General features: G+C 40.7%; 1 protein-coding gene across 4 annotated transcripts in view; it reads right to left on the reverse strand.

Annotated features, from left to right (window-relative positions):
- The window catches only part of DENND5B (DENN domain containing 5B), a 141,022-nt gene extending 129,209 nt beyond the window's left edge, over nucleotides 1–11,813 (reverse strand). For all 4 annotated transcript variants that reach the window (XM_042470629.1, XM_042470628.1, XM_042470630.1 and 1 more), the window contains exon 1: nucleotides 11,581–11,813. In XM_042470629.1, coding sequence (XP_042326563.1) covers nucleotides 11,581–11,701 — 121 coding nt within the window. In that variant the 5' untranslated portion in view covers nucleotides 11,702–11,813. The remainder of the gene's footprint in view (nucleotides 1–11,580) is intronic.
- Nucleotides 11,814–14,103: the final 2,290 nt, after the last annotated feature.

The raw sequence follows: 14,103 nt of genomic DNA on the forward strand, positions 1-14,103 counted from the left end.
ATTCACAGGACTGGGTTAGGTTTGTATGTGCTAACATAGCTTCCCCAATCCAGTTAGCATCCAGGTGTGCTGTACTATAACTCCTACGATTCCCAACCAGCAAGGCCAATGGCTAGGAACAGCGAAATTGTATTCTGATATAACAGCCACCCTTAGTTATTACTAATTTTCAATTACTTCCAACATAAAATAGCAACACTGTGTCTAACATGGTAACTAAGAGGGTGAGATATTTTTATTCTCATTGTTTCTTCCTTCTCTTCCCTTTGTTAATCCTCTACAGTACTGCAACTCAGAGTCTGCCTAATCCATCCAATGAAGCGTACTCTGGGTTACAAGAGCTCATGTCATAATATATCACTTTTAAGACTGGCCCAGGGAACAGACTGCAAGAATGCAATGCAGTTCTACCTCTGAAGTTAAGTAGTTCTGACCTTAAATGATGACTGGGATGGGAGATGATAAGCAATGCCTAGATGGAGATCTACCACTTACACTGAGCCCTTCCAAGGAAATGTGGGGTATAAGGATACTCACAGGTCAAATAAAATTTCTACCACACCTTTTCTCTGTCTAACATTACAGACTAGCACAGATTTATCCTTGCTGAATTCCTTCATCAAGATGACAGAGTATTCTTACCAGGAAGGCCTACCACTCAGTGGCAAAGCACACACATTCCATGTTTGAGATCTCAAGTTTAATCCCCAGCATCTCCAGTGGAAAGATCCTCCAGGATCTTTGCCTAGTAAATTTACAGCGCTTTATAAATAAAGGTTAATAATAATAATAATAATAATAATAGTATCAGAGAAAGAGAAAGCCATTGCCAATTGGGTATAAACAGAACTAGGCAGGGCAACCAAACGGTCTGATTCATAGGTTGCATCATCCAAACCTAATACTAAACCAGAGACAGAATTCAAAGATATAGCTGTGTTAGTCTGTAGAACCAGCATGTAGAGATCTTGTAACACTTCGCAAGACATTTTGTCTTACAGTAACCTCAATCAACAGTTCTAAGATACACTATAGTTTAAAGATTCAAGGCATAGCCAAACTAAATGTAACCTAAAAGTTTCTTGATCTATGATCTAAAATCAGTATGTAGAGAGATCCTGTAGCACTTTTGAGACTAACTGAAAGAAAGAAGTTAGCAGCATGAGCTTTCATAGACTTCAGTCTACTTCCTCAGATGCTTTTGGTGGAATGGAAGCCAGGGACAGATATATATACAGTGGCCCCTCCATTTTCACAGCGGATCCAATCTGGACTCCCCCCCTCATGAAAATGGAAAATCACCACTATTCAAGCCCCATTGACTTGAATGGCAGCACACCGCTGATTTTGTGCCCTTCCATTTGCCGCCCACGAACAGGCAAGGGACGCGGATTTGAAGAACAAAGGGGTGACTATGTCTGTCCCTGGTTTCCACTCCAACAAAAGCATCTGAGGAAGTAGACTAAAGACTACGAAAGCTCATGCTGCCAACTTCTCTCTTTCAGTTAGTCTCAAAGGTGCTACAAGATCTCTCTATAAACCAGAGACAGGTAACTGAGTGCCCTCCAGATGTTTTGGACAACTCTACCCATCAATGGCCACTGGCTACAGTAACTAAGGTTTATGGGATCTGTAATACAAAGCGTTCAAAGGGTACCTTCCTTTACACTTAACAGACCAATATAAATGAGTCTTAATTCATCTGCAGTGATCCAGTAGGAAAATGTCCCCGTACTTTCAACCGATAAAAGGTCCAGCTTTGGACATCTTATGCAGATAGGGCCTACTATGTTAGCCTGTCTTCCAAATGGAAGTGTTCATTTCCACTTAAGCATATACAAATGAAATATTAACATCAGCTTCCCACCTCCACCAGCTCAGTTCCTCCAATCATAAAGGACAGAGTTCTAGATGATGCTGGAATGCTGACTCATTTCACCTGTCCTCAGGTTGTAAACTCTAAGGACATCTCAACATTTGGACCAACTCCAAGCAAAGTACAATATAGCAACCAAAAGAATGGGAAGATTTATTGTAATTAGGCCTGGAGATAAGTTTATTTTTAAATCATTTGATTGTCCAAAAGATAATATTGTACAACCGCTTGGTCCTTCTATTCTGCTGTAACTAAAGCATTTGTTATATTTATTTCGTGTCCCATATTTCAAACATCTTTGATACAAAAGTTTTTAAAATTAAATAAACAGTTCTGTTACAAGGACTCAATTATAACAGTTTTGTTATTTTCAAGTATCTGGTTACTTTTGTATTTACTACACATTGGGTATGATTTGTAAAAAGCAATAGATGTATTTAATGCAAAGGAATTTTGTGGTACCTTTGAGACTAATGGAAAGAAAGAAATTGGTAGCATGAGCTTTTGTAGACTTTAACCTACTTCCTCAGATGCATATATAACATGCATCTGAGGAAGAAGGCTCAAGTCTACAAAGGCTCATGCTACCAGCTTCTTTCTTTCAGTTAGTCTCAAGGGTGATACAAGATCTCTTTGTATACTGATTTCTCAAATCATTTCCTACTTATGGTAACCCTAAGGTGAACGTACCATGATGTTTTCTTAGCAAGATTTGTTCAGAGGGGGTTTGCCATTGCTTTCCTCCAAAGCAAAGAGTGAGTGAATTGCCTAAGGTCACCCAATGGGTTGCCATGGCTGAATGAAGTGGCTAGTCTCCCAGAGTTCTAGTCCAATGCTCAAACCACTATACCATGCTAGCTTTCTCATAACGGGAGATTATGGCCCGTTACAAACAGGCCTTTGCAGCGCCCCCGTCACATGCTAGGGGTTGGCCGAGGACCTTGCATCCATACCGGCCTCACCCCTAGCAAGTGACGAGGGCGTAAAGATGGCAGTGCCCTATACACACGGGCGCTGCCATCTTTACGTGCTGGACGCTTAGAGTCTGCACGTCACGCCCCGGATGTGACGCCGCGAGTGCGCGAGTAGTGCCTCGCAGCGTCCCATCTGGAACAGAAGAAGAAGCGCCATTTTGGCGCTTCTTCTTTGCTGCGTCTGGGAACCGCGCGGTTTGGCTACTGCAGTTTCCAGACGCAGCAACCGGCGGCGGCAGCAGAGCGCCACTTTTCGGCAGTTTGTAACCCGCCATAGTCCTCCAAATAGCCTGGCCTCAAGCTGTATAAGGCTTTATAAGTCATTAGAGGAGCTAATGGAATAGAGGAGCTTTATGGAAAGCATCAAGATGTGATCAGCCTTGGCGCTAGGAAGAAAGTTTTTTTAGCACTTTGTAAAGTGCCATAAAATGGAAGTACATATGCAACACCAAGAACATTAAACTGTTCTTTCAGAAAGGCAAAGAATCTGTTTAACCAATAAGAGACACTTATAATTTTCAATATTTTATTCTTAATTCCCCATTTCAAATAATACACTAGAGACAGAATAGCTTACAAACAAACATGTTCTTAACTTCAGGCCCCTACAATTAAATCTGACCTACCAATTAATCAACTAAAGCTTTATTATTTATTCATTCAGAAATTGGTATCCTGCCAAGAAGCTAGGAATGGTTCCCATAGAAGCTATCAATATATTAAAAGCATTTAAAACCAAGTATATTTCAGAGGAAGGAACTGGCAAACCCACCTCTAAGCATTTCTTTTCTAAGAAAACCCCATGAAATTGAGGGGGTAGCCATAGATCAACAGGTGACTGGAAGGCACACAAATATACTAATGTATTTTAATAACAAGAAGAAAACAACCAGCAACCCAGTCCATAGCATCCTTGAAAGGCAATAATTTTGTTTTTTAATCTGCCAATTAAACAAATTAAAGCTTGCAGCCAAAGGTTCAACACCGAACGACTGAAGACTTTTGTGCAAGTCCCAAGATCTTGCATATTAGCCAGCTTCATATCTGCCCAATTAATCAAAACATATACAATGCATTACATCAAGGTGTTGATCCATGTAGAGGCCAGTATTAGCTCTTCAGACTAACAGCACCTTTATAAACTGTCAACATATATGCCAAATCTCTTCTCTTTTGCCTACTAAAGATCCTTTTTGTGTGCAGGCAAGCTTAATCAATCAATTGGAAATTAATGGGGGGGGAACTAAACCAAGACACAAATAACATTTATCAAAAGCAGATGACAGCCCCAAGCAAAGCAAATAACTACTTGATCTCCCTTGAGTGGTTAAGATATATGAAGTTAGAAGGAGTTTGTTTTTTGGAGGATATGCTCTTATGTTTTAAGATCTAATATAGTAGATGACACCTTCACAGAAACAAAAATGCTTTCCTGGACTGTAGTATCTGATTTGATGCATTAAACTGGTAGAGCCAAGTTGTAGAGAATCTAACAGTATCCTTACTACCAATTATCTGAAGAAAAATTAACAAATAACTTCAGATTATGGTTAAAATTAATTAATTAATTAATTAATTAATAATAATTTGTATCCTGCCTCTCCCATTGAAGATCGAGGCAGGAAACAACAAAGGACACCAAATTGTTGTGTACATCTGCATTCAGCCTTAAGGACTGCACAAATTTGTCTTGACAGCTTTAAGAACAGCAGTCAACACCTTGAAGATCTAACAGGTAGTGAAAACTTCCTAATCAACACTACTGTGTAAATGCAACTATTTTCAGAAAGAGGAACTGAAAATTACTCCATCTTAAAACTCCCAAAGGTCATACTATGCAAATCAAGGTTGATTTACCTTCAATGTCAGCCTGAGGGACTTTTTTTTAAAAAGCTTCTATGCAAACTGAAGCAAGGGGAAGGGAGAAACAGAGTATGGACAGCCCCATTTGTCTTTCACTGAATGATAAGCATTAACTGCATTGGCCTAAATTAAAGTTTATATTCTGCAACAAAAATCAAAGGCAGCCATGTTAATCTGTAAAAAAAAAAAATCTAATTAAATTTATCAGGAATAACTAGAATATCACAAAATTGTGAAATCTTCACAAAAGTGGCCTGTTGCAGCAAAAATAAAGTGTTATGGCACCTTAAAAGACTATAAATTAGTTCACAAAAGTCAATGGCCTGTTACAGACTGCCAAAATAAAGCTGCTTCGGGTCTCTTTGGAGGTATGCTCTTTAAATGATGCATGGGTTCTAAGAGTCCAGAGGTCGCGCCAAAGCCACACTCCATTCCTAAGCACTGGAGGGCAGCTTTGGTGCAGCTTCCGGATTCTTAGGATGCATGCATCATTTAAATAGCATACCTCCAAAGAGACCCCAAGCAGCTTTATTTGGGCAGTCTGTAACAGGCCATAGAGCTCTACTATTTTTATAAAATTGCACACAAGCTTTCAAGTCTGCCAGAATGCTGAATCTGCAACAGGTAAAACAGATAATTTCAGAGGCTCTAACTATATTAAAACACATATGGAATTACATAGCCCAAAGCAGCTCCAGAACTAGGAAAAGTTACCAGTGAATCTCTGCTGAGATTCTGGTAGCCTCAAAAAGTTAGTCTTCCTAGCTCTGATCAGCTCTAGCATTGCTTAAGGAGAAATTTAGTGTCCTAATTGCATCAGAAAGCGTTAGAGGGCGAGCATTTGAATACAATGCAGAAACGCAGCATCCATATGCAAAATTGGATAGGGTTGAGGTTGTTGAGGCAGCATACTGGTATGCTATGTGCATCAAAGCCAGACTCCATGCATGGATCCTCTTTATTACATCTAGGCCGGGATATTCAGAGCCTATGTAGGATAAAGGCCTGTGCAAATGATTGCACTAGTTACTTGCTTTAAGTTCCATACAGTGCTATAGACATTTGCGGCTTTGATATTTTGGATTTGATTATTCATGGATTTTATTAATATGTTCTCTCTAGAAATCTTTAGGTCCTCCAGTGTGACTCTGGAGGACCTAAGTCATGCTGGAGGACCTAAAGATTCCTAGAGAAAACACTTCTCTAGGCATCTGTAGGTTGTTCCAACACAATTTCATGGTCAACTCCTGGTAGATCTTGATCACAGAATTGCCCTGGAAGACCTAGAGATTCCTAGAGAGGTGTTCTCTCAGGCATAAAAAAGTGGTTTTTTATTTGTGGTTTTTTTCACTTTCACAGGGATCTTGTGTCCCTAACCTTAGAGAATGTGGAATGTCCATTGTATTTGCCTTGAAACAAAGCTATACTATATCATAGCCTCTTCTGTTCAACATCAAGTCCTCTTACATTAACAACACAGGATTTATCACTTAAAGAAGTGGTATTGAGGTCCAAAACACGCTGCAGAAATAATCCAGTTTAAGACTGCTTTAATTGTGCTGGCTCAATGCTAAGGAATTCTGGGAGCTGTAGTTTGGTGAGACATTTAGCCTTCTCTGTCACAGCTCTGGTGCCACAATGAACTACAATGCCCAGAATTCTCTAGCACTGAGCCAAGACAGTTAAAGCAGTCTCACACCAGATTATTTCTGCAGTGTGCTTTGGACCTTAACTTTAATAAAAAGCATGCAAAATGTTTAAATAAAATTTACCTCTATTTTAACAAAAGCTATACATGTTTTTTATTTGTGGCAGATATACTTCCATACCTACTGAAAATTAAAATAGTTCCCCATCCTGAAACAAGTCATACATCCCCTCAAAAAATCTGAAAATAATTTTCTAGTCAACTATTTTGTTCTCTGACAAATTACAAATAAAGCCAGTTACATAACAGAAGCTGTAGTTTTCAATTTTTTTAAGCTATTTAAACATGTGATCCACCTTCAGATTTGGCCTAATATTAATAGAAAAACTATGTGCTTACTTACCAGTAATTAAAACTAGAATGTATAATGTTATGCATAGGGGTTAACTACCTTTATGCACTGAATAGATTAAAACTATGATGGGGCATTACTTTTCTTGTCCCTCCCCATTGGAAAGGAATACTGTAAGATTTGGAGGAGGGTTTGTTTTTGTTTTTATGAAAAAGGCACCATTTTATCTGATTTGAAAGCTGCAATGAACCCCTTCCCAAAGAAGACATTTTTCCTAGTGTTTTGGGGTAGTTCTTGCAGGTCAGTCTCTATTGTGACAAATTTTCCTTTCCTTGCACAGCTGGTTAGCTAATTATGCAGTTGAGGTCTTTGGCATCTCTCCCACTTTTAAAAACAGTGAAAAATTTATCTTTAGCAAATCCTACTGAAACCACTAAAAATTATATGAACAGTGTTTTCCAAGACATGCACATGCTTTTAGGATTAGTGCTGACGGATATACATAATTTCAATCAGTTCACAAGCAAACTGCTACAAGGGCACTACATCCAGATAGCTTGGGGGTGGGGAAGACAAGTAGAAAATGAATAAAATCCATCCACTATTTGAATGAGCATTTGAATGGAATGAGGATCTAGGGCTTTGTGGTATTGGTAGCTAATGCAAAATAATGATCCGGACTCAAGATTATTGATTCCCCTGGATTCTAAGATTACAGGTATTTCCTTCTTCTTAAAAGTGGGGTTTTCCTTAAACAATGCCTCTTAAGCATCTTTCCTCCCTAGAATATCTGAGATTTGCAAGCCTCAGATTTGCAAGCAGTGTTGTGCTTCTTAACTTTTGCAGGGCGTCCACCACAACACTAGCATGGTATGAGTAATAGGTGAGGATGCATTACAGCAGGAGATTCACCCAGCCTTACAAATACATCTGCAGTTTGCAATGCATTTTACCTGTGTTATATAAAGGCCCTCTTTTTTGCCCTTTTAAAAACAAAACATTGTTCTAAAGCTTCTTGGCGTCATACCCAAAAGGGGCAAAAAATGTTAGAAATCCTTGCCCTAAGGAGTACAATTTAATTAAAACGCTGGTTTCACCCTACAGGCTACTATGATGGCCTGCAGAGCAGACAACCAAACTCAGAAACATGTTGAAATATTAATTAGTATTGCACACTCCCACTGTTTGCCACAGAGAATTTAATTGTTGTTGTTGTTGTTAACTGCCAAAATACGACAGCCTCCATTTAATCATCCTGGCTTCTAGGGAGAGATCAGGCTTGATCTGTTCAAGGACCCATTTGTTTGTCTTCTTGGCTGCCTTGAGTCCCTGTACTAGGAGGAAGGTGGGATATAAATAAAAATAAAAATAAAAAAATAATAATAAGTGGCCATCCACATCTCAAATGAATTTATTTTCTTCCTATCCGCTTTCTTCACTCTCACATCCATACAGGGTGAAGGGGGAGTAGATGGCTTTGACAGATCCTTACTTTAGCATTCAGAATTATATCTTTGCTCTTTAGGATTTTATCCAGCTCTTTCATCGCTGCCCTTTCCATTCCTACCCTTCTTCTACTTTTTTGTAGAATCCTACCCTTTTTTGATTCCACTCTGATTCATGTATGACCCAAGGTATGGCAATGCTTTGACTATTTCAATTTTCTCATTATCTAGGATTGATTCATGTAGATCTTTTGCACTACTAAATGCAATCCCCTTGTGGGATCAGAAACCATCCCTTCCCCAAAAGCAGAGGCAAGCATGCTGCAGTCTCGACCCGAGCAGTTACAAAGGTAGCTTTCTGTGCTCTTTGGACCCAGTTTAGAGATTATTCAGGTTAACGCAACTGCAACACAACAGAACATCTGTGATGCAAGCATAAGCCAAAGGGACACGGAGGGGGATGGAAGGAGAGGTGAGCAAATGAAGCTGCGATAAGGAGCAGGACTGCACTGAAACGTGGTTACCCTTGGCAGTGACATAACCAAAACCAGCCACTGCAATTTGGAGGCATCACGATTTTGGAGAGGAGAGGAAAATGTGAAAAAAGAGGAGGAGAGGAAGAAAAGCTAGGCTTAGGAATTAGATCTCCAGAAATTAATGGGCCTGAGGTTCTATCTGGGGAATAGCCAGAAAGAAATCCTGGAACAAAAAACAGGGGAGGAGGAAAGCAATTTGAAAGGATATAAAGGAGACCCCCTACCCAATAGTTTTATTGTTAATTCTGTCCCCATCCTCCTCTCAATTCTTAGCAGAGGGAAGCAAAAGAGACTGAGCTGCACACAGAATAAATCAACACAACCAGAATTACACAACAACACACACAGTCCTTGCCAGTAGAGGGGGGGAGGTTTGAAGCCTCAAAGGGTAACTCACCCTTTCCTGGCAAAAGGACGGGCACCGTCCCACCAAAAGGCTTTGCCCCCAGCGTTGACTCAAACCACCCCAGGGCAAGAGGAAAGCAGGCTACGGTCCAAAACACACTGCAGAAACAATTCAGTTTGAGACTGCTCTAAGTGCCCAGGCTCAATGCTAGGAAATTTTGGGAACTTGCTTTTTGTGAGCCATTTAGCCTCCTCTGTCAGGGAGCCCTGGGGCCACAAGAAACTACAATTCCTAGGATTCCTAGCACTGAACCAAAGCAGTTAAAGCAGCCTCAAAGTGGATTATTTCTGAAGTGTGTTTTGGACCTAAAACTAGCCGAGATGAAGACAATTTGGGGAAGGAAGGAATGAGCTGCAAAAGAGGCAAAGCAGGAGATAAGGATGAGGAACGTAGCAAGTAATAATAATAATAATAATAAATTTTATTTATATACCACCTTTCCAAAGGATCAAGGCGGTTTACAAAGAAGCAAGAGGGAAACTAAGAATGATCATGGAGGCTCTACAGACATTTCAACCTTGATAATATGGAGTAAGCACTGAAATGGGTCCAAAGAGCATGAATTGCTACCTTTGTAACTACTTGGGTCTAGACCAGAGGTCCCCAAGCTGTGCCCTTTAGGAGATTTTGGACTTCAGCTCCCAGAAGCCTCAATCCGAATAGTCTGGCATTCTGGGAGTTGAAGTCCAGAAGCTCTTAAAGAGCACAATTTGGGGACCACTAGTCTAGACTGCAGTTGCTTTTGGGGAAGGTATGTTTTGTGAACTACTCCATTGAAAGATTAAAGGGTTTGCGTTAAGTAGGCAGAAAGATCTCCAAGCATTCATTCTAGATAATGAGGAAACTGAAAAGGGTTATCAGACCTTGGATGCAAATGCTGACCGGAATGGAGACTGCATAAATAAATAAATAATAAAACTTTATTTATATCCTGCCTCTCTATCAATGACAATCGAGACGTCTTACAAGTTAAAAATTACATATAATTACATATAATCCCAGGCAAGGAATTAGAACAGTGGTACCCAAACTCTGCTCTTTAATGGATGTTGGACTTCACCTCTCAGAATCCCAGGCTATTAGCCAACACGGCTGAGGCTTCTGGGAACTGAAGTCCAAAATCTCTTAAAGGGGCAGGTGTGGGGACCACTGAATTAGAAGAAGATTAGGAATGGGAAGGGCAGCGATGAAAGAGATGGATAAAATCCTAAAGAGCAAAGATATAACTCTCAACGCTAAAGCAAAAATCGTTTAATTCATTGCGTTCCCCATCACTGTGTATGGATGCGAGAGCCGGACGGTGAAGAAAGCGGATAAGAAGAAAACCAATTTGCTTGAGACGTGGTGCTGGAGAAGAGGGCTGAGGATACTGTGGGCGACCAAAAAGGCAATTTGAGGGTCCTCCAACGGATCAAGCTGGAAACCTCCCTGGAAGCCAAGATGACAAAACTGAGGCTGTTATACTTGGGCCACATCATGAGGAAACAGGAATCAATGCTGCCAGGAAAGGTGGAGGGATGCAGAAGGAGAGGAGGACCCCAGGCCAGATGGAGGGGCCCAGGAAGGAGGCCATGGGCCTGAATCTGCAAGGCTTCAGCAGAGCAGAGGAGGAGGAGAGCGGGGCTTGCAGGTGCCTCTTCCACAGGGAGCCAGGAGGCAGGGCCCCTCCAGGGAAGCTAACAACCACAACCACAAAGGGACAGGATGGGAAGAGCCAAGGTGAACCAGGGCTACAGACTCCTTCAGGACCAGGCGCTGCTTCAGGCCCCAAGCAACAAAAGGAGGACCCACACTGCTGCCTGGCTGGCTCTTTGTCTGCCTGCTTTCCCTTCCTTCCTTCCTTCCATGATTCCTTCTTTCCATCCATCCTTTTTTTCTTTCTTTTTTCTCTCTTCCTTTCCTTTCAATTCTTTCTTTCTTTCCATCCTTTCTCTCTTCCTTCCATTCTTCCTTCCTTCTAACCATCACTTCTTTCTTTCTTTCTCTTCCTTCTTTCCTTCCCTCCATTCCATTTTCTTTCTTCCTCCTTCCAATATTCCATCCTTACCTCCATCCTTTCTTCTTCCTATCCTTCTGTTCTTCCTTCCATCCTTTCTTTCTCTCTTAGTTCCCTCCATTCCATCCTTCTTTTTTCTCTTCCCTCCATCCTCCCTTCTTTCCTTTCTTTCTTTTTTCCTTCTCTTCTCTATTCCTTCCACCCAGCCTTTCTCTCTTCCTTCCTTCCATCTTCTCTCTTCCTTTCTTCTTTCCTTCCATTCCATCCATCCTTCCTTTCTCACTTCCTTCCTCCCTTCTTTCTATCCATCCATTTTTTCTTCCCTTCTCCCTTCCTTCTTTCCTTCCATCCCTTCATCCTTCCTTTCCTTCTCTTTCTTCCTTCTTGCCATCCTTTCTTTTCTCCTTCCCCCATCCATAAATCCTTCCCTCCTTTCCTTCTCTCTCTCTCTTCCATCTTCCTTCTCTCTCCTTCGGCCAATTACCTGCCAGTTCGTCTGGCTCGAGTCCGCTGTCGGCGTCGATCCCGCAGAGGACGAAGTAGTGGGCGAAGCGGCAGGGGGCAGAGCCCGAGCCGGGGCCCGGGGCCGACGCGGGGCTGCTCATCCCTCCTCCCTCCCTCACCCGGCCTTCAGCCCCGCTCCCCTTCCTTTCCCATGGCGGAGGCCCCTGGCTCCCTGGCGGCGTCTCAGGCGTCTTCTGTGGGTCAGCTGAGGCAGCAGCCCAGCCAAGCGCCCTCACGACGCCGACTCCGCCCCCTCGACCGAGCAGTGACCAATCAGCGCCGAGGGACGGGAAAGGAACGCCTCTCTCCACTCCACGCCCCGCCCCCTCGGGCGGGATATTTAAATCACTCCGCGCAGGCGCAGTCGGGCAGATTCGAAGCCCAGCCCCCTCAGTGGGCGGGTAATTGCCGGACGCCCTCCTTTTCCCGGACGCGTCCTACATTTCGGCCTTCTCTTCCAAAAACGCCTCCATTTTGAGCAGAATTACATTTACATTCCTAGTGTTTACTTGTAATTTTATTTTACTTTCATCGCCTTACATAAAAACAACAACAACAACAACACAGCAGCATTCCACTCAGAATATATATATATATATACATATACACACAATATATATATATATATATATAATATATATATATATATATATACACACACACACACATATAATGTACAAAATATATTTAATATGCAAAATTTTGTGTATATTTAATATACAAAATATACATATTTACTATTTGACTTCATCGAAGAGTTTGCCCAGTTTGGGTAGTAGAACTTGTATTACTTTTATCATTATTGCCTTCAATTAAAGGGTATTAATTCTCTTAACTTAATAATTTATTAATTTATTTATTTTGACCAGTCTGCTTCCTTTCAATAAACATAACCCTTTCCTTTTACAAAGAATAAAACCATTAATTGGAGCCCAGTCTGGTTCAACTTTTTCTATATTCAGTTCTTTTAATCAAGCGGCCGATATATCCATGCTTTTCATACTTAACACTTTCCAAATCCATTCTTCTATTGAGAGTGACTCTTTTTCTTTCCCCCATGTTTTTACCAATATCAGTCTCACAGCTGCCGTAATCTAATTATTATTATTATTATTATTATTATTTATGTATACCCCGGTTGGATTGAGGCATCTTACATACAGTTCAGGCAAAAGTACAATACAGTATAAAACCCATTATCCCTCCCTCTCACACAACATTTAAAAATTCCCAAATAACAATAATAAAATAACGTTCAGTAACAACATAATAAAATGATAGAGGCAACAACAAGGCGATGGGAATAAATAAATAAACCCTGGGTTTCCTACATGGGGTCCATCAGTGATACCTTTATTGGCCAACCAAAATGTGCAATGTACTTGTTGCAAGCTTTGGAAGCTCTATGGGTTTCTTCATCAGGCAAGATGTCACAAACCAAACAGGAGAAGAAAAATACAATTGGAGACCTATTGGATTGCAAAAGAGGGGTCCCTCCTGAGATGCAAATGGACTTGAAAATCTCTCTATTGCCCCATGGAGCCTGCCTTCAAAAGATATCCTCCCCATCATTTCATCTTTACTAAGGACTGAAACAACAAAATGCAGGCATATGAATAACATCTCCAATTGTTTTTCCCTCCTGTTTGGTTTGTAACATCTTGCCTGATGCAGAAGCACATGGATCTTCGAAAGCTTGCAACAAGTATATTGTGCATTTCGGTTGGCCAATAAAGGTTTCACTGATGGGTTTTTGTTTGTATTTGTTAAATGGTCAAAACAGTTACCCCTGAATGTTTTCTATTTGTGTAGCATAAGCCATTACAAAAAAGAAACCAAGTAAAACACAAAAAATTACACAATTACAAAAATACTGCATTACACCACAAAGCTAAAATCATCCAAAGACATTATTCTTATAGGCTCAAATCAGACTAGATAAACACAAAGGTCAGTTACATTACAGATACATTGCATTACTTCACAAAGCTAAAATCATCCAAAGGTTTTCATAGGCTCAAACTTATCCTAAAATCTAATGGTCATCTTTACAGAATTTCCTCCTTAAAATTGATGCTTCAAAGGCAAAGCAAGCTATCTTTTCCGAGATGTATAATACAGTATCTCCTAATAAACCAAATATGAATCAGATCTGTTAGGTACAAGTCCTAGCTCTTTCAATAAGACACCTCTTATACCTTTATAAACTGGGCATACATACAAGTAAATAGTGGGTTAGGTCTTCAACTGTATTGGATCCACATTGGCAAACTCTTCCTTCCCAAGCGACCTACTGATAACATCAGAGGGCTGTAAAGGAGTATCTTCACTGAAAGTTAGGATATAGGAAGATTATATAAATTAGAGGAATCTAGGAAGCATCGAAAGAGGAATCAGCCATGTACTTTTATGTGAAATGAAAATAAAAGACAAATGATCTGTATACAAGATTATACAAGCAATTAACCAGGATGTTCTGCTACCCAATTACTTTTTGCTAACA

This window comes from Sceloporus undulatus, chromosome 5 (genome assembly GCF_019175285.1).
Source record: "Sceloporus undulatus isolate JIND9_A2432 ecotype Alabama chromosome 5, SceUnd_v1.1, whole genome shotgun sequence".
In the NCBI taxonomy this organism is placed as follows: domain Eukaryota; kingdom Metazoa; phylum Chordata; class Lepidosauria; order Squamata; family Phrynosomatidae; genus Sceloporus; species Sceloporus undulatus.